The 26,228-nt window shown below is 41.0% G+C and overlaps 1 protein-coding gene across 2 annotated transcripts in view; it reads left to right on the top strand.

The window, feature by feature from the left end:
- Positions 1-26,228, top strand: part of plpp3 (phospholipid phosphatase 3) — a 146,666-nt gene that overhangs the window by 35,635 nt on the left and 84,803 nt on the right. Inside the window, exon 2 of one of the 2 annotated variants that reach the window (XM_078561038.1) lies at positions 18,138-18,292. In XM_078561038.1, the coding sequence (XP_078417164.1) occupies positions 18,138-18,292 (155 nt within the window). Of the gene's footprint in view, positions 1-18,137; positions 18,293-19,586; positions 19,745-26,228 lie in introns of both variants that reach the window. The other variant, XM_078561037.1, reaches the window with a different exon arrangement.

Genomic DNA, 26,228 nt, shown 5'->3' with positions numbered 1-26,228 from the left:
GAAAAACGAGAGGTCATATTTTCCTCTAATGTATCTTCAGCTCAGGGCAACATTTCCTAAAACAAAAGAGTCTGACCTGACATACCTAAGTAGTAATGTCTGGGGAGGAGGGTGCGGTCTGATGCACTTCCACAGCCACTGTAATGAGAACAGACGTCTGTTGCCTGTTAAGCAAAATCTAATTTGTTACCACAGACCCTTGCCACTACATACCACACCCAGTCACCCAATAGGAAAGTGTTGACAGAAGTGGCCATTATCGGCCAGGCAGACATTCATCTGTGGCCATTTCTCTGTGCTGAAATGGTGCGGGTCCATAGCGAGCAGTGAGACAAACTGAACTGAGTGCAATCAACAAAGACAGAGAAATTAGAACCTGTAAACAAATAGGTATCAGTGGTGCTAAGGTTCTGGTATTTGCCTTTTTTGATTAAGGGTGAAATGTTTTAATAACATGCGGGCAAAGTGTATCGAGGAGATCACTCAGCTCAACAGGAGTGTTGTGATTCACTTAACATAACTCATCTTGTATTGGCGTTTTAAAAGAAGCTAACAGTAATGTCACTGTCAAAGTGAATTTAGGCAAACACATGATGCTAATTAGGTCATCTGTTGTCTTTTCTAACCTTTTTATATATTTCTGATTTTTTACTCTAGCTTGTGATTTATTGCTGTCTGGAAACCCTACATCAACTAAAGTCTTTTAGAATTGCTATTTTTCACACTTACAAGCTAATGTGTTTTTAAAATGAGAAGTAAACTTGAAGACTGTATGATAGAAACCTAGTAAACAGCAGTTAACATGGATGCAGAAGGAAACCTTTGATTTTTTTTTGAGAAGCGACATTCTAAATGGGCGGAACAACATGGTCTACCTAAACTTCTAAAAGGCTTTTGATGTAATTCCACATGAAAGAAAAAAATAGTTAAACTCAATGCTGTGGGGATTCAGTGAGAGCTAGGAATGGAATAGAAATTGGACAAAGGATAGAAAACAACAGGTACATACTTGTTAGAGGAATTACATTGGGATAAAGGAAGTGCTCCATGGATTTGTGCAGGGACCACTAATATTTCTAATCTACACCAATGATTTGCATTCAAAGCAGAATGCAAATTGCAAAATTTACAGATGATACCAAACTAGGAGAGATAGTGAATTTGAAGAGGTAGCTCAATTGCAGAATGAATCAGACAAAATGAGTAGCTGAGTGCAACAATGCTGGTTGAAATAAGTGTAAAGTACCGCACATAGGAAAATTAGGAGACACAGGAAACCCAGTAACACTGTTGAAATAGATAAAGGTGAAGTTGAAAGAAACAAAAACCTGTTATATACTTGATGCTTAACCTGTCCAATCAGCGCACAGCAACAATCAATAGATCTAATAGAATGCTGAATTATGCAGTCAAATAGTAGAATGCAATTCATTTAAAATTATGCACACATGTAAACTTTTCTGGTCAGACTATCTCCCTGTTAGAGTCACTGAAATAAAGGTGGGATATCAAGTACTGAAGGTCGTCGTAGTCCAGAGAAGTGGCACAGGAGTGACCCCAAATGTCAGAGATCTGAGCTATCTGAAAAGACTGGGTTTTTACAGTCTCAGAAGGAGATGTCTGAGAGAGAGTTTTACTTGGGTATGTGAGATAGTAAATAGTATGATACAGGTAAACTGAGAAAGTTGCAGGAGTAAGGCAAGGGGGCTTGAGTTTAAACTAGTAAAAAGGCAAATTTTGGACTGATATCAGAAGTTTTTTCACACAAAGAGCAATCAGTGCATGGGATGGACTTCTGACTAGAGCAATGAATCTGAAAATCCTGGAATATTATAAGAAGCAATTGGATACTGCAACTGGAAGGACAGTCTTGGATGGATGAACTAAGATTAGTCAAATGACCTTCCTTATCCACAATTATCCTGTGGTCTTCACAAGGCCATCAACAATCTTCTTTTCCATGATTTCTTTACTCATAAAGATAGCTAGTGTAGAAGTCCATGTATAATTTTGAAACTTAAGTTTAAAACCTGAGTTGCTAACCGAGTATCATAGTGACCAGGCTACCATATCCATTTACTGTGTGTGCACATATATTGATTGAATAATTCTGAATGTAGAATGAACTCATTTTAAATCTTCACACCCTTGACAACCTTTTTGTTTTGTTTGCAGCTGGGTAGATAGAAAGTATATTAATATAATGCTAAATTATTCTTTACCTTTCCAATTATTGAGGTATGGCAATGTAATTTGTTTGTTATTTGTTTACCTTTAAAGCCATCAGTCAGCCATATGGGTGGAACTAAAGAGCAGAAATTCCTTTCAAACTGGAACCTGAGGCCTAAGTCACACCTATCTGATTTGACAACTGTAAACATACACAAATACACCAAAACTGAGAGCAATTACAGGGAATTAGAGAGTTGTTTTTTCAACTTCTGGGATTATTTGAAGAAGTGTCCTTGAATTAAAGAACAAATATTGTAGCATCCTATACACATCTGTCAGCCTGATCTATGATGATCTTATAGTCAGTTCTGCTGTATTATGTTTCTATTTTGGGGACCAGAAAAACTTATTCTGGGTCACCTGATGACTCAACAGGCTGGATTTTGTGGTCAGCAGTAAGGAAGTCGTGCGAGCTTGGTCATCGGGTGTGGGGCACTCTCGGTGTTGCTGTGCATGGCGCGGATCTGGCCCATTCCTCACTCCTGCGCGGGGGCGATCACCCGAGCCACCTTTCGCTTTATCTGGAGGTCGAGGAAGGATCATCTTCGCAGGGACATGATGTACAAGCCTCTAGATAAAGGGGGAAAAAACGTGCCTGGCATCGCCCTCACCCTGATGGCCACCTTTTGTGTGCGGCTGCATCAAGCTGTGCATAGACCCTCGGTACGCAAACAGCAAGTGTCACTACTTGCTGAGGTTCTACCTGTCCCTGGTGTTGTAAAGGATTGGTCTGGCCATGCTGCATGGAACACTCCATATAGTTGGACCGTGCCATACCACCTGTCCCTCATGGAAAAATATTTGCAAAGAAACACCTTTGACCACAAGTCCATCAGGCAGTGGTTTGCATGTAACGTCCTAGAGGCCCTGTGGAAAAAGGAGATGGTGGATCCTGTCAGATGGTTCCTCGAGCAGACTGTCAAAGTCATTTGGCAGAATGCCTCATCACCAGAACTTTCCAACAGGCACCAAGATGTGGCTTGGCTGGAGGTGAGATGGGTCCTCGTCGCTGGATCATTCCAACACACCAGGAGTCTCGCCTCCTCTGCACACTGCCCTCGGGGTGGCTGTGGTGGGGAAGAGACCGTTGTTCACCTCCTTGTGGAGTGTGCCTTTGCGGGGAGGGTCTAGAGAGAGATGCATTGGTTTTTGTCAGTGTTCATCCCGAGCAGCTCTATGACACGGGACTCTGTGTTCTGCGGGCTGTTTCCAGGGACGCACACCGAGACGGACATCGGCTGCAGCTGGAGGATCATCAACTCGGAGGAGGACGATCTTTGGTCTGCCCGAGGCTTGTTGGTCTTCCGGTGCGGGGAGTTATCCCCGACTGAGTGTTGCAGACCAGTGCTTTTCAGGGTCTGGGGCTGCGTGCTGGGGCATGTGTTGGAGCTTGGGGCAGCCGCCGTGGGGGTACGGTGGGGGAGGGTCGATGTCTGGGACCTTTCTGCCGTGGTGCACCGAGGGGTTGGAGGTTGTATGGATCCCTCGGGCTGTGTGACTCGGAGGGAGTTTGTGCGGTGAATGCTGACTGTCGTGGTTGTGTTGAGGCACCTCGGTGCAGCATGATTTGTGTCGGTGGCTCGGGTGCCATTGCACTGTCTGGCTGTCTGTGGTGACCATGTTGGGATGTCAGTGACGTTCATTGATTGTGTGGAGGCACCTCATGATATATGTGGAAAGGTTGAATGTGGTTGCACGTTTTGTGATGGCCATTTTGAAATGTTTTGTGGTATTCTTTTGGATATTTTGTGAATAGAGTATATTTTTCCAAACAAAAAAGGAAGTGGTGCTCGCTGCTGTCAGCAAAGAAAGCTACCCACAAAGATCTAGCGATCTCTGTAGCGTAGCCTTCCCTTTTCTCGACAGCAGTTCAAATCTGGAGCAAAGTCAAGGGGATCTCTTGGCGTGCAGCAGCAGTGATGTCGGCAAGCAGGTAAACTGCCAGTTAACATCAAAGTAATTTCACGCACAGCAAACCAGGAAATTAAAAGCATTTAATACTCATTACTTTTAATTTAAATTTTCAGAGAACAAAATAAATGATTATGATTGGATTTAGATAGAAGCAGAAATAGCAATATAAACAAATTTGGTTTTTTTGTTATTTTAAAACTATGTGGAATTTTTAAATCATTTTCGAGAAATTTGACATTCTTTTGGCCAGAAAGGGTAATTAGCAGTAATTATGAAGTTAGTTAGAAACTCTGTTATAACTCATTCAACAAGCTTTTTGAAGCGTTTTTACAGCAAGCCTGGAAGTTCTTGTCAATCCATATATTTTCCATTGATTGTTATCCCAGTTGCCTCAACAGCCTAACCTATAGAGAAGCGTTGATCACTGACGGCAACACCTGGATTTCTGTATTATTCTGACAGTGTTTTTTTTATTCGTTCATGGGATGTGGGTGTTGCTGGCTAGGCCAGCATTTATTGCCAATCCCCAATTGCCCTGTTCAGAGGGCATTTAAGAGTCAACCACATTGCTGTGGGTCTGGAGTCACGTGTAGGCCAGACCAGGTAAGGGCAGCAGATCATAAAAATGACAGCCGTCAGATTGGTCATCATCAGACTTTTAATTCCAAATTTTTATTGATTTCAAATTTCACCATCTGCCATGGTGGGATTTGAACCTGGGACTGCAGAGAATTACAATGGGTCTTTTGGAACACTAGTCCAGTGACAATACCACTATGCCACCACCTCCCCCATGTGTAGCAATCCAGAATTTGCTGTCAGTTTCAGTGGAATGCTGACAGTTTCACTGTCTTTATCATCACTACAAATATCAGGAAAGTGTGTTTATCCAGTAACTGAGCCATCCAGATTAGGAATGTCCCTGGTTTAGTTTTCGCCTGTGGCAGTAAATGGGGGCATTACCTAGGTTCATTCCAGTACCCTGGATTATGGAAAGGAAGAGCATCCAGGGCTCCCACTAATCACTATCCAGTACCTGTTGAATGTATGTGTGTGTGTGTGTGTGTGTGTGGTCAGAATTATCCACCTCATGGGAGCATAAAATGCATAATTTTGGATTGTCACACGCCCAGCCTTTTCATTGTGATCAATGGATGGGGCGTAAAACGGGCAGCTGATCTGATAATGTGTATTTTATTTTAGACTTCCATCAAAGTTGAAAGATTCACCCTGTGGGCAGAATTTAATGTTGGTGATGGGGGTCTTGCCCAAAGTCTGGAAAACTAACGGGAGCCCTGCTTCACCTCCATTAGGGAAGGGCCGCTGGCAATTAAGGCAGTGCCAGGCAATTAAGGCAGCCCCCCCCCACCCCCGGCCGATCCCCCTCACCCGTTTAGAGGCCGGCAGTTCTCTATTTCCCATCAGCGCCACAGGGAGCAGTGACTGATGCTGTAAATGCACCAACCACAGGTCTAGGTTCAATGAGGGATCCAAGCCACACTGCAAACAAGCAAGGACTGGGGACTTGTGGGAAATCAGCTGGAGACTTGTGGGAGATCAGGGGGAAGGCAGCAGCAGCAGGATAATGGTAATCTATTCCAGGGTCTGAACTCCTGTGAGGTGAAGCATATGTTCATGCTCATGGCCTATGCTTCTGAGGACCCTGTAGGTTACGATCTGATCAGTGACCCGCATAATCTGTCATTGTATTCTGAAGAACTGAATTGAAAGGGTTGCATTGAATTCTGGGCTAGGAAATTTTTAACTGCTTAATTTGTGATTGTACAGCTTGTTGACTTTTCCAGTCTGTAGTTAGAAGGGAAATCGTCTTTATTTTCTTGCAAACAACAGAAAGTGAAGCAGGCTACACTTATACTATATTTAAATGTATTCCTCATCCCTGTTTCTTCCCATTTTTTTTACAATGAAAGGATGTGAACAGAGGGGGTGGAGAGTCACCTCATCTAATTTCATACTGTCGGCATTGGAATTCTTTGTGAAAATTGCACATGGCCCGTCATGCACCCCTCCACCCCCGCCAAGGTATGGCCCAAGTAACCCCTATGGTCTTTCATGCTCTCCATGCCAAGGTATGGCCCCCAAACAACCCCTATGGCCTTTCATGTCCCCATGCCTAGGTATGCAACAAGCAGCCCCTGTGCCTCCATGCCAATGTGTGCCCCCCCAAAAACACCAGGTGGCATCTTATGCCCTCCATGTCAAGTTATGACTCTTCCATGCCCCATTAACCCACAGTACAGAGCCAATGAACCTTATAGTGATAGTAGGGCGTGTAAAAAAAGCTTTAACAAAACACCCATTCATTGATAACTTTCTACATTCTTGAAATAAACTCCTTTTTACTACAGTCCAATAAATGTTTCAATCATTCAGACCCTGTAAAGTATCATTAGCTGAAACTGCAAGTATTCGAAACTTCTTTATTTTGTGTGATTGTGAAATTGACAGCTTAAATCAGAGAGCTGGAGCTGTCGATCAAGCAATGTTTTCTCTGGAGTTCAGGTGTTTCAACAGGCTAATGAATTTCCGGGCTTTCGGCCAAACCTTATTATGTATTCTTGGCTGAGACACCAGACATTGATTAAAGTACTAAAACACCTGAACCCAGAGAGAACTTTGCCATATGGATGAGGTTTCTGTAATCTGACTTTTTTTTCAATGGAACTAAAATCATGCAGGTTCAATGATGTCTACAATCTGCTCTGTCAGATTACCAGCCATGCGGGACGAACAAAATATACTGCTATATATCATTTTATTGGGAACAGAACTGCTGATGCTGCTGCAGCATAGTAAATGTCTTTGTTGTTGGGGTGACGCAAGGTAAGGGAGTGGAGCTGGGAGTGGGAAAAGGACAAATATAATGTGAGAGAAAGAAAGCAAGAATGGATCACTACAGAGAAGGTCCCAGTATGGATTGTTGCTAACCCATCTTGTTTACTTTAATTTTTTTTATTAGTTTGAAGATAATAGTCGTTCCAGGATGGCAAATTTCTCAAAACTCTTTTGAGTCCACACTTAGTAAGACTTTGTATTTCTCTTGTTCTAGTGAATCACATGAGTTTTAGTACACCACAATTTCAGGCCCACATTTAAGCTTTTCATTAGATCCAATGAAGTTGCTGAAAGACAACATCCTACTGAGTAGAAAAATATTCTCTCTATCCATTCATTCTTGCAAAGTAAACACTGTAGATTTTGAGGAGAATGCATAAATCAAATGTCCCTTTCAGTAATTGTTTTTTTCCTTTCATTTTATTATATTATGATCTCCATTTTTGCATAATTCCAGGGAACTGGGGGAAGGGTTTACTCTGATGAATGTAAAAAAAAAGATCTAGTCTTCATTTCAAATGTGCTGCATGTGCCTAGTATGCATTCTGTAAGGTTTTGCCTCTTGTTCCATTTTGTGTTTTTTTTCTCTTTAATTATTTGTACAAACAAAGAAGGTTGTTGTTGAGAAGCGACTTAATCTCCTACGCCCATTGGAGATTTGAGGCAGGCATACCACAGTGCACCCGGCCAGCGCCATGGTGAATGGTACAATGTAGGCTGGCATTGGGAGCTCAGCTGAGTGGGCAAGAAGAACAGTGGATTCTTTGTGAATCCTAGCACAATGATCTTTTTTTTTAAAAGGCTCTATTCCCCTTAGGCTGTTATGACCCTTTTTAGTATTTTGTTCACACATTGCCAGTCTTTTTTTTGTAAAAGGACCTGAAGTGGAAATTGTCCTTATTCATTGTAAGTTTATCATTGCATTGGCTTGAAACCTGAATGGTGCACATCTTATCGGTATATAATTGAGCTATAAAGAGCAAAGCACAGTCTGGCTTTTTTCTGTCCCATTCTGTCTACTAATCTCTTGTTGTCTGCAGCTTTTTCCCATGTTCCAATTCCTTTACAGAAATGAGCAGTCAGTCCCAAACAAATTTGGCTGTGAGTTTACTTTGTACAGTTTAATGTTTTCTATTGCTTTTGCATACATGAAGGCTGTGCTATACCTACCTCAGGGAATACAAACTTGCCAGTAAGATTTATTTGTATAGATTTCTACATGTTAACAAATGTCCAACTCATTGCTCATGGTAAGTTAGATGATACATTGGGTAGATGTTGATGTTTGGGTGGAGTGCCTTACCAGCTGCCCAGTGAGCCACAGTCATTCGGCTTATGGGGAAAATTCAACTGACCTGGGCACTGAGCTGGCTGGCAAGCTGGGGTTGGGGGGGTGCTGGTTTTGGGGGGAAGGAGTAGCTATGGCAGTAGGGGCAGTGACTCACAGTGTTCTCCTGGAGCCTAGAGGAGTACTTCTGCTCCTCCTGTATTTGCCAAAATGAAATTAGTGAAGATTTGAGGCCATTCATTGAAATTGTCTCTTCCAGCCACTACCACTTTGTTTATTCTAGGCAGGCAGCTTAAAATCGGGTCCAATGTTTTATACCATGTATGGCACAATGTTATCCCAGTCAAGTGGGACTGTTCATCTTTTAAGGGACACAAAATCTAGTTGTTAGCAAGTAAACAAGGGCTAATGTCATTGTGAGATTAATTGCTTGGTCAGTGAACTTTGCAGGTTGGAAAGTGTCATGTTTTAGGCTACAGGTCAAAACACTCAGCATTTTAACAAAATGAGACCTGGAGTTTGGAGCGTGACATCTGTGCTCAGTGACACATCTTTTAAAAAAAATATATTGATAGATTTATTTGAGACAGAGCGTATTTATTTATCATTTGTAATAATAGCATAGGAGCATTATTCAAATCACTTGATTGAAACACTGGTTTTAAAGCAGAGACAGGAAAGTAATGTGTGCATTCAGGGACCGAGTCTGATTTGAATACATCTTCTTGGACTCCTGCCTGAACCCAGTTGTGAGCATGGGGGTTCTGTGGCAGGATGCCCTGGGAATGGCCCCTGGTTGTCAGTTGTGGAGTGGGTGCCCTGGAGTCGATTTGAGGCTCCGATCACAGGGGTGGATATGGGGGGATTAAGTGAAGCCAAGTATTCTTTGTGAGGCTGGCAGGAGCAAAGGTGTCACACTGCTCCCCTTCCGCCGCTCAGGTCTCCAATTAATATTGCCCGGTTGGGCCCGATGATGTTACTTAAAGGACTCCCTCTTCCTTCCAGCAGATGTCAAAAGAGCAGGCTATATTCGGGACATGTTGGGAAGGCGGTAGGATGAGAGGGGGTAAATGAGTGGCCAACCTGGCACGGAACTGGGAAGGGGATGTTAAAATTAGGGTCTGTGGTCTTTTTAATTCCCTTTGCCTGATGGAGACCGGTACAAGTGGAACAAAGGAACTACCCTTTTCTTTCTCTCCCCAACCAATATTAAGCTGCCGTCAGCAAGGACACCTGTCTGAAGTGGGCAGTGTCCTCTTTAATTATGCTGATCAGGCTTCACTCTGCAATTTCTACCTGAGGCTTGAGTAGGCTAAACTTGCCAGGAATAGCACATAGGACCAGAAGAGGCCCAGCAAGGTACACTTTTATATATTCTTTTTACCTTTGGCCTACAAGTAAAACTATCAGGAGTGTTCCTCTGTGCCTCATGAGGAAATGTTGGGTCTCCCCTGCCCTGGGTTTCTCCACTCTCCCCAGATTGTGATTCCCCTCCTGGAACACTCACCTTGTGTTGGTGACTCTTCCTGTGGGCACAGGGCTGTGGACTCCTACCCCATGAATTTAATGACAGGAAAGCAGCGTTCTGCCAAAGTTGCGGCTCTTTTTGTCGGGATGTTGGCGTGTGGCATGCTTGAGGCCTGGCTGTTAACATCATCGAGACCTGCCCACTACTGCTGCTCCTGGGCATGCATGAAGCTCGCTTTGGCCATGTTCTAGTCTGGGAGTTAAAATTGAGCTTTATTTATCATGAATTCTGCCTCAGCTTGCAAGTCCTTGTGGTTCACATGTGATCTGTTGCTGAACTTTTTTACTGCTGTTCTCATTCTATTACTTGTCATGCGATAGATTTTAATTTTAAAGCAATTAGTGCACTCCAAATTGACATGACGTACAGAGTGACTATAATGCGTATCAGGAAATCTCCCCAGGTCTCCGAGCAGCTCTTCAGTTACAGGGTCTCATCTGTACAGTATTTTTGCAGCTGGCAAATCTTAAAGTCAAAGAGACTTTTGCATATTTACCTTATGGAGCAGAATTGATGGGAATTGCTTTGAAAGTCAGGGAGAAACATTAACCATCCGATGCATGAACAAAAGGTGATCCAAAGTCTAAAGTACTTTTCACAGCTCCAAACCATCAGAAAAGCACTTTTGCTTTTTGAAGTCAGTGAGCTAAGAAGTAATAATAAACACCACCACCTTACCATAGGCCTTCGTCTTTCTTTAAATCAACTTCATTAGCGTTTTACAAACATCAATTCATTTTCTGTGGTGGGAAGAACTCGTATTGATTCATGTTTTGACATCTGAAGGTCGAGATTAGTGGGGGTGAAATTGATCTCCAGCGATGCTGCAAGCTGGGCAATAGCGAATTGCCTGCCCTTTTTATACGCTGCTCTCTCTTCCTTTCCAGTGCCTTCAATGTGAATGAAAATTGGTGGCATGTGAAATGAGTGGCTGATTCGCTAATGCCTGTTTTGTGCTACTGCAGGAGGTCAAATTAACCCCCAGTGGGTTTTTTTTCTCCCTCTGGTTTTGCACCAATGATTAAAGTCATTTTATCCCCTGATACCCACCGCTCAGGTGACCTGCTTTACAACCGGCAGTTTATTCACTGCAGTACTGCAGTGCTGAGGGAGCACTACATTGTCAAGTATGCTGTCCTTTGGTCCATGCCTTAAATCAGCCAGCTAAGGTAGATGGTAAAGATTCCGTGGTGCTGTTCAAAGAAAACTAGGCAGCTCTCCTAGCGATAAGTTTAAAACACTTTACTTTAAAACACAACCCTCACATGTAACTTCCTTTTTTGTTCTGAATCGCTTTCATGCAAAAACAATCATGAAGAAAATGCCAAAATATGACGGTAAAATATAGACTGCAAAATCTAGAATGGTGTTGTCGTGGTAATGGCAAAAGCCTACAAGCAGTGGTTGAGAAACTGCAATTGGAATAATTATGTTAATGGGGGACCATGTGATTCTCATAATTGAAACTTTCAAAAAAAAATCATCAAAGCTTCAGATGGGAAAATTTGAAAACTGTTTTAGTATTTAGCATTAGTAGCAACTTTTTGAAATGTGTCTCAGAATTCTTTAAAAAGCCACCTAAAAGTAGCAATAAAGCCTCATTTAAATAGAACAACAAACTGGATCATAACAAAATCTGCAAAAGCTCAATTCACACAGCAGGCATGTTAGCATCTGCGGAGCTAACAGGCAGTGCTAATTTTTTTGGGTGCAGACCCTTCAGCAAAACATAGCATGATCCTTATGTGTTGTCACAGCTGCCAATTATTTTTATATCTGTTGGTGTAAAAAGGGTGGGCCTTATTTTCTTTGGCTTTAAATTTCAATTCATACACAAAGTGAATAGTGCTGTGATCTAACTGGGATATATCTTATGCATATTCCTTAGAATGCATCACCTACCTATCAGCCATCCTGAAAAAAAGATGCTTGAAACGCTCAACCGGTCAGACAGCTCCGGTGGAGGGAGGGGTAATGGCTGGAATCTTGTGCCCTCACTGGTGGTGAGTTGGAGGTGGGAAGGACATTTACTTAAATGGGATGATGGCATACCGGAACCCCATTGCCTTCCTGCCTCTGCCAGAATTAGGTTCTTGGCGGGAAGGCCCCTGTCTGCCACCAATTGAGGCCATTAAGTAGCCAATTAATGAGCACTTAAGGGCCCCATTCCACTGCTGCTTGTATTAACCCAGTGCCTGATCAAGGGACTGGACCAGGGAGAGGTGGGAGTCCGCTGATGGCCACACCTGCCCTTGCTGCTGACGCCCCTATACCCTTCTCTGAGCAACGCCCACCCCACAAAACCCCCGCTCAACCTTGCCCCCCATCTCCCCAATTTACTTACCTGTGACCTCGATTGCTCTGCAATCTTGGGACTCCAGTGCCTGCCCTTCCAACAGTAGGCATAACCTCCCCGGTGGCACTGCTTAGCACAAGAGCAGCTGGCCTCTCATTGGCCGGCAGCTTTCAGTAGGTGAGACTTCTGCCCCTAGGGCCTTGATTCCAGGAAAAGCCCTGTCACTGGTCTCAACACTGCCTAATTGGCTTATGGTTTCGTGGGCCTTCTCAGTAAGAGGCAGTGCGGGTCTCTCACCAGCTCTCCAGCCATCAACACCTCAACAAGGTTCTGCCCAATGTGTTGGGGTCAATGACCTTTCATCAGACCCAGTGCCATCATTCTCCACAGGCCATCTTGAATCTTACTGAAATAATTTGTTCTCCATCAATTGAATTATTCACTGTAGATCTACCTGCAGAAATGAATATTAATAACATGCACAAACTTGTTCCCTGGGTTCCGATCAAAAATATCATGTGTAGAATGCTCCCTCCTTGCTGGAATTTTCTGAGGAAACCAGAAAAATTGGCAATTGATTTAGTTTTACTTTTGGTGGCAAAATAGTCCTGTAGTTATGCAAGGGTTGAAACCTTTGGTGAACTAAATACATTAGCAGTACTGTAGGTGTAAAAGGGTTAAATTGTTTTTTTTTGCCTTCCTCCCCAGCCAAAATGGACCAGCTGAGATGAGGAATTCCAACATGACACAAACCCATGCCTATACCTTGCCTATATGGGCTTTACTTATACCAAAGTACTGGATTTATGCGTTTTTAGTATTTCCATTTTATTCCTCTGAAATATTAAGTTGGTTTAAGTAGCTTAGTGTGTTGAAGAAGTTACATGCACTTGAAATTATGTTGGGAGTTAATTTTAGCTTTGGTCAACATTGCAATATAGATGATATTGGATCAGCTGCCTGTAATGTATCATCTTGGATGTCATTTCCAAAGCCAAAATGATCCTCACCCCATTGTATTCATATGTAAATTAATAAAATATTTGTTTGATATTGAGAGATGGTAATGGATTGGCATCACTGAAGACCGGGGAATCTACAAATCAGAGACACTATGCTAAACTTTCATTTGCAGAGTGCTATTTCAAAGTGATGCTCTGTAGACAATTTGCTTCAGTTATACGGGGTCAGACAGTGCTATGGGCAATTACGGCACTCTGCGTGGCATTCTTTATTCATATCATTGAAGCAAGGCACCTGAGCCATGACCCAAGGTCTGCTTCCAGGGAATCAACCCAGTCTACGTTACACCATTTGAAGCAGCACTACATGCAGGTATTTTTAGTCCACTAAATTTTCAAGATGCAATTGTGGGCCACTCTGTAATCTCTGCCTAGCCCTTATGAGACAAATGTTCCTGGGAGTGGAGTTGGGGTAAGGACTCCCTGCGCCAGGTGTTCCCATTTTTCTGGCTAAAGGGCCCAATGGGATTACTGGTCTCCAGGTGAGTGTAAATTGGCTCACAGGGATGCCCAGGCAATGCAAGTACTATGAAATCTTGAAAAATGCCAATTTAAAAAATTTTTTTCATTTGGCTTCTTGCAAAGAAAACCAAAGAGGCATGGTTAAGGTCTGGGTGGGGGAGGCGAGAATGGGCGCGCTCCTGGCAACCCTCTCACGCTGGGCAGGTGCCAGATTTTCCAGCTGCATCAGGTAAATGGGAACTGGAGATGTGCTCATGGTGGCACAGATGTCCATCTGCCCTGTCCACATTAGGTACTTTACGACTGGCCCCGTGAACTCTAGTGGGATGAGTGCTGACCAAAGGGGCCAAAGGTTTTTCGGGACTTGAATCTTCATCGTTTACTCTCACGTCCCTCCTCGCTCCCCCACAGACAAATCCAGTTGGGTGAATAAGGTATCATAGAGAGCAAGAGATAATTAGGTTGGCTCTAGTTTTTTCAATAACTGCTTTATGTGTGGGAAATATTCATTTTGAAATTCTGATTCTTTTTTAATAAGGAGAACTACAAAGTTGAAATATGTTTATTTGCTTCCTGAGGTAAAAGCCTGGATCTAAGACTGAGAGGCAGACACAGGCCACTTCAGTTATGTTCACCACATGAGTGTAAGCTCAGCACACAGTGTCCTCTGCTTTCCCTCAGGCGGTCCTCGAAAGTCAATCCCTGTTTTTCTAAAGTGGTCTTAAGTATTAAAATCTGAGGGAGTAAAGTTTCAAAGAATTTTGACACAATGCTGACTTCTTTTTGAGGCCCTTGGTTTTTTTTTCTCTTTTAACACTACAAATTGATCAAACTGACTGAATAGGTTTTAAAAACCACTCCCTTCCTTCCTCCTTAAACCAAAACAGTCTTTGAAATGAACACAGGTCTGTGCGAATGGAAGCCCTTTTGTTTAATCGTAGAGAGTGAAGTGAAGTTAGCAGCACATCATTGACCTATCACTCATGTTGGCGTTTAGGATATTCCTTTCACTAATACTTTTCAAGCAAGAAAGTGACCTTAACTGAAATTGCCAGGGAATTGAGGCTGAAACCTGTCGTAGGGGTGCCACCTGTATGAAATTGATCCGGAAAGTCTAGATTTTTAAACAGACTATCTGGAAATTTCTAAAATGTAAGCCAGATGCCAAAAGTCCGTTTATTAAAATAGATGGGAAATTTCTCACCTACTTCTATTTCTTAAATGAAAGCTTTGGTTTATGCTTAAATATTTTGATGACTTTTCATCAGCAAGGAAGAAAACAACAGATCTGAAGCTGTGATCTTACCCCCACCTGGCAGTGTTCGGCAATTCCCTGTTTTATGACTGTGGAGTGATAGGATGCTGGCGCTTTCTTTGTGACTTTACTCACATGTTAGGCCTGATCTTTCAATCAGTATGAGAGGTGTCACTAGCTAGAGGAGAGGCCCTTACATGGAGTGAGGGATAACAAAACATTGAGGATTAATCTCATTCAGTTAACCCATGAGTTTTTGTCCTAACGTAATCAACTTGCCAAAAAGTTAGAGTAGGGCATTACTTAAAACCAGCACTTTCTGGAGGGGGTTTTGGATGTTGGGGTACTTGAGTGGTTAAGGCCTGGAATGCACTGCCTGACAGTGTGGTGGAGGCAGGTTCATTTGAAGCATTCAAAAGGGAATTTGACTGTTATCTGAAAAGGAAGAATGTGCAGGGTTACGGGGAGAAGGCAGGAGAATGGCACTAAATGAATTGCTCATTCAGAGAGCCAGTGCAGACATAATGGGCCGAATGGCCGCCTTCTGGGCGTAACAATTCTGTGATTCTGTGACCCAATATTATCAAGCTGCTTTAAAGCTAACTCCTAATTTGAACAGAAATCCTTTGATTCAGAGACAAACAAGAACATAAAAATCTCCAGAACATACAACTGGGACAATTACTATCTATCTATCATGTAACTAGGGATAATGGAAAGTTTTATTAATGATTATAAATGACTGAAATGTTAGAAACAAACAATACAATTCACAGCCTACAGTTGGAAGGTTTAATTGTACTGGAATTTGGTGAGTAGCATTTCACATAAATGACCTCCTATCCCTCGTCCAAAACTCTCAGATAACAGGAGATCGGAGCTGAAGACTGGGACAGTCATTCTACCTTACGATCCCATTGTTAGCATTAGGAACTCCTAGGTCAGTTAGATGTGCCTGAACCCCAACATCAGAACAGCACCTCCTACTGCATTGGGCCATTTTCTAAACTTTCAATTCTATGGTGTCTCATGGCAATTAATGTCATGTTTAAAGCTGTTGCCCTGTGCAGGAACTGGTTTGAGACAAGATGGAACCTTGCAGCAAAAAGAGATTTTCATCCCATCATTCCTAGCTGGATTTAAACCCAGGGCCCAAAGGTAAAATTCTCATTGAACCCCCTGAAACCTACTTATATTAGTGTTGGAAGAGCAGGCTATGCTCAATCTAAGCTTACCAGCCATTGGTGACCCATTTGTCTGTGTTTGCAGCTAAGTGGTGGTTTCAAGTTCCTCATACTCCAAACAGCTGGTTCATCAGTCGCTGAGGTTCCATGAAGAATGAGCAATTTGAATTCGCTGATTTACTTGCAAACACAGACCAACCAGATGGCAAGTTATGATGATAACAAGCCTGCCCTGAGTGAAGTGAAGGTTTAAGAATGCTTATCTTTACTGCTTTGTTGGAACCTGGTGCCTCACTACCTGTACTTAAATCAGAAAATTAACATTTCTTATGGTTTGGGGAGTTGACCCATCAGACAAGATGGCTCCCCAGAATTTGATCTGCAGTTGCTTTGCATGTAATGTAATTAATGGGGAAGGAACAGTTAGCTTCTCCATCCCAGTTCCCTGGAAGTGAACCAGAGTAAATATTAAAATAGATTTTTTTTGGTAAAGATCTGCACTTGAGTGATGAGGCATAAGATGTCATGAAAAGATTCATTGCGGAAAAAGAAGTAATGTTTGGAGATTGAGGTTTTTAACATTAAGATGTTACCTCTAAGGTGCTGACTTGTTTCAGCTCTGTTAAAGCTGTGAGGTTAGTTCTTTATGGAGTGTTGGCCTGTTTGACTTGGAAAACAAACACAAGGGTGAGGAGTACAGCAAGATGAGATCTGCTAGTATGCGATTACCAGAGAAAGGTCATGCCGTCTAAAATTTAAGTAAAAGATAAAACATGGCCTATTTGTAATCAAACTGTTCTTTTTATGTTACAGGTTTCTCATCTAGAGATTTATTAACCTTTAAAAGCGATGTTCAAAGAGTTTTTGCATTTGAATTACGGTGTATGGTTCATAGGCATTTTTCCTGAAATGTCAAATCTAAACACTCACTGATTGAAAGTTCGGAGGTCACTGAAGGTCAGATGCTACATAAACCTGTGTTTTCAGGAAGATATTTCTAAGATTGTGTAGGACTGAATTGGCTGAGGTTACCAAGTGTTAATTTTTATCAAATTTTATAAACTTGCTAGTCAGATCTGCTTGTATTTGCCACTTCAGTGTATAAATCCTCAGGTCAATCATTCCTGATCACTTAGGAGAATTGGTTAATGTATATTTGGAGCTTAACCATATGCACTTTTGTTTAGCATGACTGTAAGCAAATTTCCCACGAAGGAACAATACATTTGTATACTATTGATTTATTGTTCAAATAAAAAGAAAAAAGATGTATGTTATTGGTTAGATTAAAGCACTTGAAGACTTCTAAATTTCTTAATGGCATATTTGCACTGTTGATATAACTATACAAAAAACTCAAATGTGATTACCTGTGGTATTTCTTTCCAATTTGTAGAAGTTTAATAAATTGTAGGCAATCAGGCATAGATACTACTCTGCTACAATTTGCCATTACTATGGTACAGTTTAATTTTGGTTCACTCTGCTGTGCTGACTGATATGTAATGGATTAAATATGTAACATCCACAACAAAATACATGATTCAGCATTTTATTGGTTTTTAACTCATTTATAAAGGTTTTTTTTGGTGGAACAGTGGCAACCCCTGTTGTTTTTATAGACCCTGCTGGACAATCGACAACAGGGATGATTGGTAATATGAGGATAGCAGTGGATGTATAACAGGAATGTTTCTTGAAAAGGCACAGCACCATCACGCTATCCTTTCTTGGGAAGAGCATTCACCTGATTTGTGGAATACCCTATTACCATAGCTATTGATATCGGTTGATATGACAATATTATTACACAGCAATGGCATTATCCCACTATGCAGTTTAACTGTTCAATTCAAATTTGTAAAAATTCTGGTGATGCTGGGCCTTTATTATATGTTGTCTCCTGCATTAGGTTAAAATTAACCTGATTCATTGTCAGCAATGGAAGTTCATTGTTTTGTTACCAGGTATAATATCACAGCTTTAATTTAAAAAAAAACCATATAGTAGTTACAAATCCAACCTGAACGGGTCTTTTTATTGGTTTGGAATCTGATCAGCAGATTTGTAACATTTACATTTATTTCTTTATCTGTTCAGTTATTCTTCCAGCTGCAGTTATAAATGTTGCAGGCATCTCTCCCTATCAAAGAGGGTTTTACTGCGATGACGACAGCATCAAGTACAGCTATAAGAAAAGTGTGGTACCCAATCTCCTGCTCTTAGCAGTGGGAACACTACTGCCAATTGCTTGTGTAAGTTTATATCTGCTGGTGCATGGCCAAGCCAAGACAAAGTGAAATGTGGCACTTCCTGACAGTAATTCTTTCCTTGATGGGAGTTCTGATTCTTGGCAGTTCACCACTCCACATAGGCTGTGCTCCATATATTTTAAGGAGTATCTCAGAAGCTCTTTTAATTGAGCAACTTGAGGTGGTGGGCAAGCCTAATTCCTGTAAGCCTTTATAGCATTCAGTAATTTCTATAGTTTCTTGTTAATACTCCTGGGGAATCAATAACACAATTTTTGTCAGCAACAATCATGCACAAACTAAAAATATTTGGGAACCCCTGTCTCAGAAGTGTGCTTGTTACAGTATCTGTGGAATATTTTTAATCTCCTACACCAGTTATGATTTTTGGACTCATCTGAGTGAGGGGAGGCTTATATCATCTTTGTATCTGGGTTGAACCCATGTCCCAAGATGAAAGAGTAATGCTCTTTCCTGTCATACATACGACATTAAGCAGAATTTTATATACAAAAAAAGTGGAGCCAAAGAGAAATGTGCTAAATGTCTAATTAAAAGGAAGTGTCAAGAAAATAAGGGGGGGGTGGGGATAAAATGGAGAAGTGAAGAAATGAAGAACTGTGGAGATGTTTCAAAGAGTTATGAAGAGATTAGAGGATTAACTTTGTAGTCAGGGCTGCTCGTACACTAATGACCCTTGTAGATCAATGGGATTAATTATAATACTAATTACAAAATAAGAACTATTATACCAAGATAATAACTATGAAAACATTTCTTTTTGTTTACACATTAATTTCTGTCAGCTGGGATTCTTCAGTCTGTAATTAAATGTATGACAAACTAGCCTTGTTAGAATCGAAACAGAATAAACTCCATTGAAATGACTTTATGTATATTTTTTATAATAAGAATTATTTTACAAATAGTATGAAAATAAAAATATGAATGACGGAGATTAATCTTTTGTCCGAGCATCAAACTTTAGGCGGCTTGACCATCCACCATTCAAGTGAAGCACAGTGCATTTTGGGAGTAATTGTAACAATTTCTGCTATCTAAATTTCATTATAATGCACGGTTTATAATTGAATTATTGCACCATATGATTTGGAGGAGTAAGTGGTGTGAGGGGAGAGGTGTGGAAGGTGGGGCTGGAAATAGTGAATGGAGTGTTTTTGCATTTGTCCTGCAATGCCACATTTTACTCTGTTGAAGCAGTTGTGCCCCTAAGCTGTTTGTCGTCTCTGTTACTTACTCTTGCTTTGTCTGTATCTGTTGTCATCCTTTCTATTAGCTGGCCTCCCTTTCCTGGTTATCGAAACTAGCACCATCAAACCTTATAAGCGTGGATTTTACTGCAATGACGAAAGCATCAAGTATCCCTATAAGAATGGAGAAACAATCAGTGATGCTGTGCTTTGTGCTGCTGGTATTCTAATCACCATCCTCTCTGTAAGTCTCCAATCACTTTGATCAAATCAATTGTGCCATTTTGTCTGCTAGCTGAAAGCAAGCCATAAATCTGCAGAATTCCTTCACAAAGTTTACTTCCTTCATTGTGCCATTTCAAAACTTATGAACATTACACCAAAAGGTTTCAACAGGAAGCAAGGAATTGTAAAAATCTAATTTTATTTTTTCTGGCCAAAATTTCTAGTGAGTGTAATTAGTTTTATACAGAGGGCCTGAAATTCTGCATTCTTTTTGGCGCAAAAAAGGCATCGTTGTGGCATATGGAAGTGGAATGTCAGATATTCCCGAGTTTCACCTATTTTAAAATATTCACTAAATTCGGCAAAAGATACACCTACCTCCCAAGTGGTAAATGTGTTCAAATAACAGGATAATGAGAACAAAACCATCTGCCCCAGGCATTGCTCCATTTATACCAGAAATGGTTTTGCCTTAACTTAAACTTGTAGTAGAGAGGAAAGTTATCTTCAAGACTTTTCAAATCAGGAATTGGTTGAGCTTGCAGGCTTTTAAAATCCACAAACTTTGTCTGAAACATCAGCTTTGATTAGAGTGATTAGAGAAATCTATTCTCAGTTGTGCTGCTATGAGAGAATTCTGCAAATTCCCTTTCATAAGTTTCAGGCAAGGAAATTGTTCTGGTCCCACACTTCTGTCATGCAGCCCTGACTATGGGCTTTTCAGATACGACCATATGATGGAGACAGAACAGGGGGAGGAAATGTGAGAGTTTCACTGGATAAGGTTGCATCAAAAGAGAAGACTAACTAGGAAGCAGTCTTCTATCAGACCATGTGCTCACCGTCCAAAATGTATCAGAAATCTGTTTAAGGAGCTGATGGGTCACTAAGGAGGTATAATAAGAACTTTGTGACTCATTTAAAACTGAGGCCCAAACACTCTTTCAGCGCAAATGCCGGCAAAAAATAGACTTATCCTGGAGCACTTCCATTTTGATCAGATTCATTCACTTGGTTCACCGGGATCACCAGACTCTCTCTCAGTGGGGCCATCTCACACCCATGTCATGGGATTGCTGGTGGTTATGGGCCACTTCTCCCATGAAAGAGTTGAGTATTGCAGTGAAGATTGGCTCGAGGCTTTTGTTACAACATTTTCAAACATCAGGCTACCTTAGGGGCAGCAATCAGAAAAGGATTGATGTGGTGAGGTAGGGAGGGTAGCACATATTAAAGGAAGGTGCATATGTAGTCGAGGAGGTGATAATAGGATCAGAGCCCAAAGGACATGCTCAGGCCACCATGAAGATGATGAATGAAGGAATGCAACACGTTCAAAGAGACTAGAAGTAAATGTCAGAAGGATTGGACAAAGTCATTAAACCTTTTTCTCCTATGCAGGAGTGAAGGAGGTGGCACACTGCCACGGTCACCTCGCCCACAAAGTGTGGATGATGAGAATCATGGGTTTCTTGTCCCAACATGAAACAGCCGGCCTTTCTGTTCCACTCCTCTGTTAGGAGAAGATCAAAGTCAGGTTCCCTGGCCCCTGCTTCCATTCTTCTCAAACAGGTTCCCAGGTTCTCCAGCACTGCCCTTTAAGCAGCAGATTTTCTATCCTGTTGCTGCACCCGATCCCAAGCTCACCCTCTCCACTGTGCAGACACTCGAGACCTAATTCCATCTCTACATGTTTGATTGAAGCTGCTCTCTCCAGCATTGTAGGCATATTTACAAGTTGACATGCCTTTGCATATTTACTTGTCCCCACAATTTATGGATGTTTCACTCTACCTCAGTACCAGCAGTGCAATGATGATGTTGGGATATTGGACCTAATGTGTACAAAATAAGAGTGAAGTTGCTGAAAATGCCAATGTTTAAAAAAATGCATGGATCTGCCTGAATAGACTTTGAGCAAATTGACACTGAGGATTATAACCCTGGATACGATGTTAATGATTTAGCTTAAGTAAAAAGCAAAATAGATGAGTTTGGCACACAGTCTGTATGACCACATTTGCAGAAATGTGAAAAGGAATCTTGTTATGGGATTGTTCACATTTAAACCAATGAAAATGCAGGAAATATCCGTTTTTACTAATAAATTACATGTATTCACATGTTTAGTGGTGAAAATGAGCTGATTTCCAAGGATAGAACATATTCCACTGAATCACTCTTAGGAAATGTGTTCATAAGACAACACGCTCTGTCCTGTAAAAGACAGCCTTCTCCTTACACATTCTTTTATTAGCTTAATGAAGTACTGCATGCTTTATTTCACTTGGAAGTGCTGCAAATTCTGGGATTAAGTGAGCAGTTCAGCTATTCCATTCTGTTTTCACATTTAAATAATTCGTCTACTTTCATCTGTAAAGTGGTTTTAATTTTTTTGTTTGAACATAGTCCCTTGATGAGGGAAAACCACAACTAAAATTTCATTAAATAAAAATGACCAGCCCCAAACCTTTTCACCTTGAAGTCAGTGCCAGGAATATCTCCTTACTACAGTGGCTAAGTTTCAAAAATAGCTTTTTCTGGTGAGTTTGCTACATTTTTGGTATCTATAGCAACACCATCACTATGCGAATTGGCTGTTCTTGTAAAGCATATGTCAGGGTGTTTATCTACATGGCGGTTCTCGTTTTGAGGTAGTGGTATGTTAAAGAGGCCCTCAGGATTCAGAAATACTAAATTAACCAATCAAGCTAAAAAGTAAAGAAAAATGGTTATGATTGAGAAAATTTTAAAAAAAGTTTTAAAAATTAAAACAGCTACAACCTTGGAAGGCCTGGGATAACATAAATTTTCCAAAAGGCTTTGAAACTGGGAAAATTAATTGCTTTGGCAAAATGCCGTTAAGCTTAGATTGTTGAAATGTATGCAATAGATTCTGCAGATTCCATAAAGAGTTTAGTGATTCTTTTCCTCCTTCCAGTCTGCAGTGATCCAGCTGCGGCTGTACCATTGTGCCTCAGCCTCCAGGGTCGTTTCAATTGCTATTTAGAATGCATGTCTGAGAGCAAGGCATGAATGATTGGAATAGTTCCTAGGTGATTTCTTGCCCAGCCCACTTGTATCTGCATGGGCTAAACATTTCTTTTGTAGTATGCAACAACAAAAATTACTTTGTTGCCTGAATTCTGCCACTGAGTGTGCTGTCACCAAGGTAGATGGTGAGCAAGTGAAGCAGCTGATCAGGAACATTGCAAGAAGATTTCAGAGATTGAGTCCTGTGATCTATTTACCAGAACTTCTATCAAGAAATAGACTGGATGGCATTGTGGATTATACATTGCCCTTTGGGATCTGGGTTCAAAGTTATCCCAGATTGATGGGATGAAACATCCCATCCTGCTGGCTAAACCTGTTGGCTTAGGATCAGGTATGAAATGAGGTTGAACAGTCTTGAACCACTTCATATTGGGCAGAGCAGAAAACTTGCTGTATTGGTGCTTTTGAACTTGGAGTTGAGGCACATTGTCAGGGGAGAGTAGAAGGAGATTGACTCCTAGCCTTGCATGTGCTTATTCAATGTTCGATGCCTGAAATGAAGAGCATTCTATTATTGACCACTAAGACCCTCACCCTGTTGAGCAGAAAATTGACAAAAACAGTTTTAAAAAACTAAGTAAAGGGAAAACTTTTTTATAGGTACAAGTGAACCCAGTTTCTAGTATCATCTTTGATTATAGCTGCTGTAGAAAAGTATAGTTGGCTGCCTCCCATCCCCAGTGCTTCAAAAGGAAGGCAAAATGTTCTCATTTAATTTGCCTGTTTCCAAAATTGTATCTGTTACTGGCAAGTGATTGATGACGAAAGAGATTAATTTGTTAGATGCAACAACGCACAGAAAATACATGTATTGTAAACAGGGAGAGCCTTAGCAATTTGCAACCCTATCTTACTATCCTGACTTATTTATTCTAGCATTGGTATTAACTCTGTTTGATTGTGATTTATATTTCTTAATCCCCTGCAACTATTCTATCTTTGTTCTGCGTCAGCTCTGCATTTTAAATTGCTGTAAGAATCTTACTTTAAACTGATCTGTGTGCTCTCAATTAGTTTTCTAATAGGTACAGGCCCACAGCACGAATTTGCCTGAATCTCAATTTAGGCTTAACTTAGCATTAAACTGACGATCTCATTCAGAAAAGCTATAAAAATGCATAGCATGAGAAATGGCAGAAAGTACATTGCACAGGATTAAGTGCACTTTAAAGGCTTGGGGATTGGTATATTTTTGAGCAATCACAGATAACTTTACTCTGTGTCTATTCTGTGCCATATCTAACCCAGAAGTCCTTGACGCTGGTGCTGGGCATTCAAAGTGGATAATTGTTTCAATCAGAGCCACTGGCATTTTTGCTCAATAAGCAAAAAACTAACCAAGTTCTATAAACTTTAATTCTGAGTACAAATGGACAGAACTATTACATGTGATTGATCCTTTTAATGGATATTTTCTCTGTAATTTTATGGACCAAGGATAATAAAACCGTATGTTCTTGCTTTTGAATGTTTTGTTAAATATTGTTTTGCTGACGCCTATGTCACGGAGTATTCCTCAGTTATGAGGGTGGGTTCCTCAGTGTGTCACTGTGTGTTGGGATGGCTTGTTGTCCCCCTATAGATTTTCCCTTGCTTCCCCATGATGAAGAGTTTGATTTCTCTTTGTTGCCTCTTCTGACAGAATGGTTGATTTCAAGAGGTTTCTGCATGGTAAGATCACATGGGTGATCATTGTGGCAAAGGATAAAGATCGATGAATGCACTGTGCCACCAAACTGACTTTCTCTACCTGTTCTAGCGAATTACTTCTAAGTGAAGAAACATGATAAAACCTAAAATACTTCAAGAAAGATTAAAAGTCAAGAGCCCAATGTCTTAGTACATCACAATATTAAAAAGTAAATGGCTTTTGACAGTGACAATTCAGAACTGAGATAACCTCTGGACTAATCACAGTATTCACCTCAGTCCTGTTCCATACAGTTTAGATGGGACCCTTCTCTTTATATGGAACATCCTTGCTCGGCAATGCATTGACATTTCTTAATCATCTGACATCCCACTCATGGGTTTGTCCTAGGGCTGTGCACTAAATCAAAAATGTCATTCAAGGTAGCAGTTTTTTGATCAAAGGTACTTAACCAATGTAGCCCAAGGAGACTACACATTTGCACGAGGGAATCAAGCTACTATTAGAAATTGTTAACCAGCGCTGTCACTGCCCCATAGCATTATCTTTTACTCTTCGGGGCTAATTTCCTTTGGTAGTGCATCGGTTAACATAAACCCCTTTATATTTAGCCTCATTGAAACTATATCATTTAACCGGCTATTGTCCTGACACCCTGTCCCCTCCAAAAAAAGCAGGTCAAATTCATGATGAACATGTCGCCTGAATAATGTAATGACTCTTTAACACTCCACTAGGGTGTTTGAGTATGAACTCAAATCGTCCAGGCAAGGCTTTGCCAACACCAGAGATGTCATTATTACCAACTGAGCCAAAGGATACTTACTTTCCTTGAATTATATGAAACCTAATTTAATGCTGATGTCCATGAAGCAACAATATGGTTTATTTGTCTGTGCTCCCATGCGCTGCAGTAAGTCATGACTGTAAATGTAAAATGTTTTTTCGAAGGACAAGGGCAGCAGATGCATGGGGATACCACCATCTGTAAGCTTCTCTCCAAGCCACACACCATCCTGACTTGGAACTATTCCGTCACTGTCACTGGGTCAAAATCCTGGAACTTCCTCCCAAGCAGCACTGTGGGTGTACCCACACCACATGGACTGTAGCAGATCAAGAAGGCAGCTCACCAGCACCTTCTCAAGGGCAGTTAGGGATGGGCAATAAAAGATGCCCATGTCCCATGAATGAATAAAAAGAATTCATCACGGATTTCCTTGGACCCAGTATACCAGCCAAAGTTATTGGCCAGAATTTTCTGGCCCATCCCGCTGGCGGGATCTTCCGTTTCAACCGAAGTGAATGGACATTTAAGTAGCTCTCCGCATTTTCTGGACCTGCCACGACAGGGCTGGAAAATTCTGCCCATTATATGAATAAACTATCATTCCAAGGGACTTGAAAAAGGAAGATGAAAAGACAACTAACAACCAAAGCTACTTAAATTTAAATCTAATCAATGCTTTTATTTTGACCTAATGTAGTGATAAATGTACTATAAAAAGGAAATGATTTTGAATTCTTTTGTTTACTAAGGGAATATGGTGTAAAATGTTCTGACACCTAGGTAAGTGAAAATCATGACTCATCCATAAAAGATAATCAATTTGCATTATATTCAAAAGTGCACAAACCAAATTTTTCAATTGGCAAAATGCATTTTATTTTTAAATATAAGGCACACACATATAGTAATTTTGCTCCTTAATTTTATTCTAAAGAAACAACAAGAACTTTTCTGAAGGCTGCTGCTGATTCTATTTGAAAACCAATAAATAATTGAGACCTCGGA

Source organism: Cetorhinus maximus, chromosome 17 (genome assembly GCF_964194155.1).
Source record: "Cetorhinus maximus chromosome 17, sCetMax3.hap1.1, whole genome shotgun sequence".
NCBI classification, from domain to species: Eukaryota; Metazoa; Chordata; class Chondrichthyes; order Lamniformes; family Cetorhinidae; genus Cetorhinus; species Cetorhinus maximus.
Note: the sequence above shows the minus strand (reverse complement) of the source record. Positions and strands in the feature narration are given on the sequence as shown.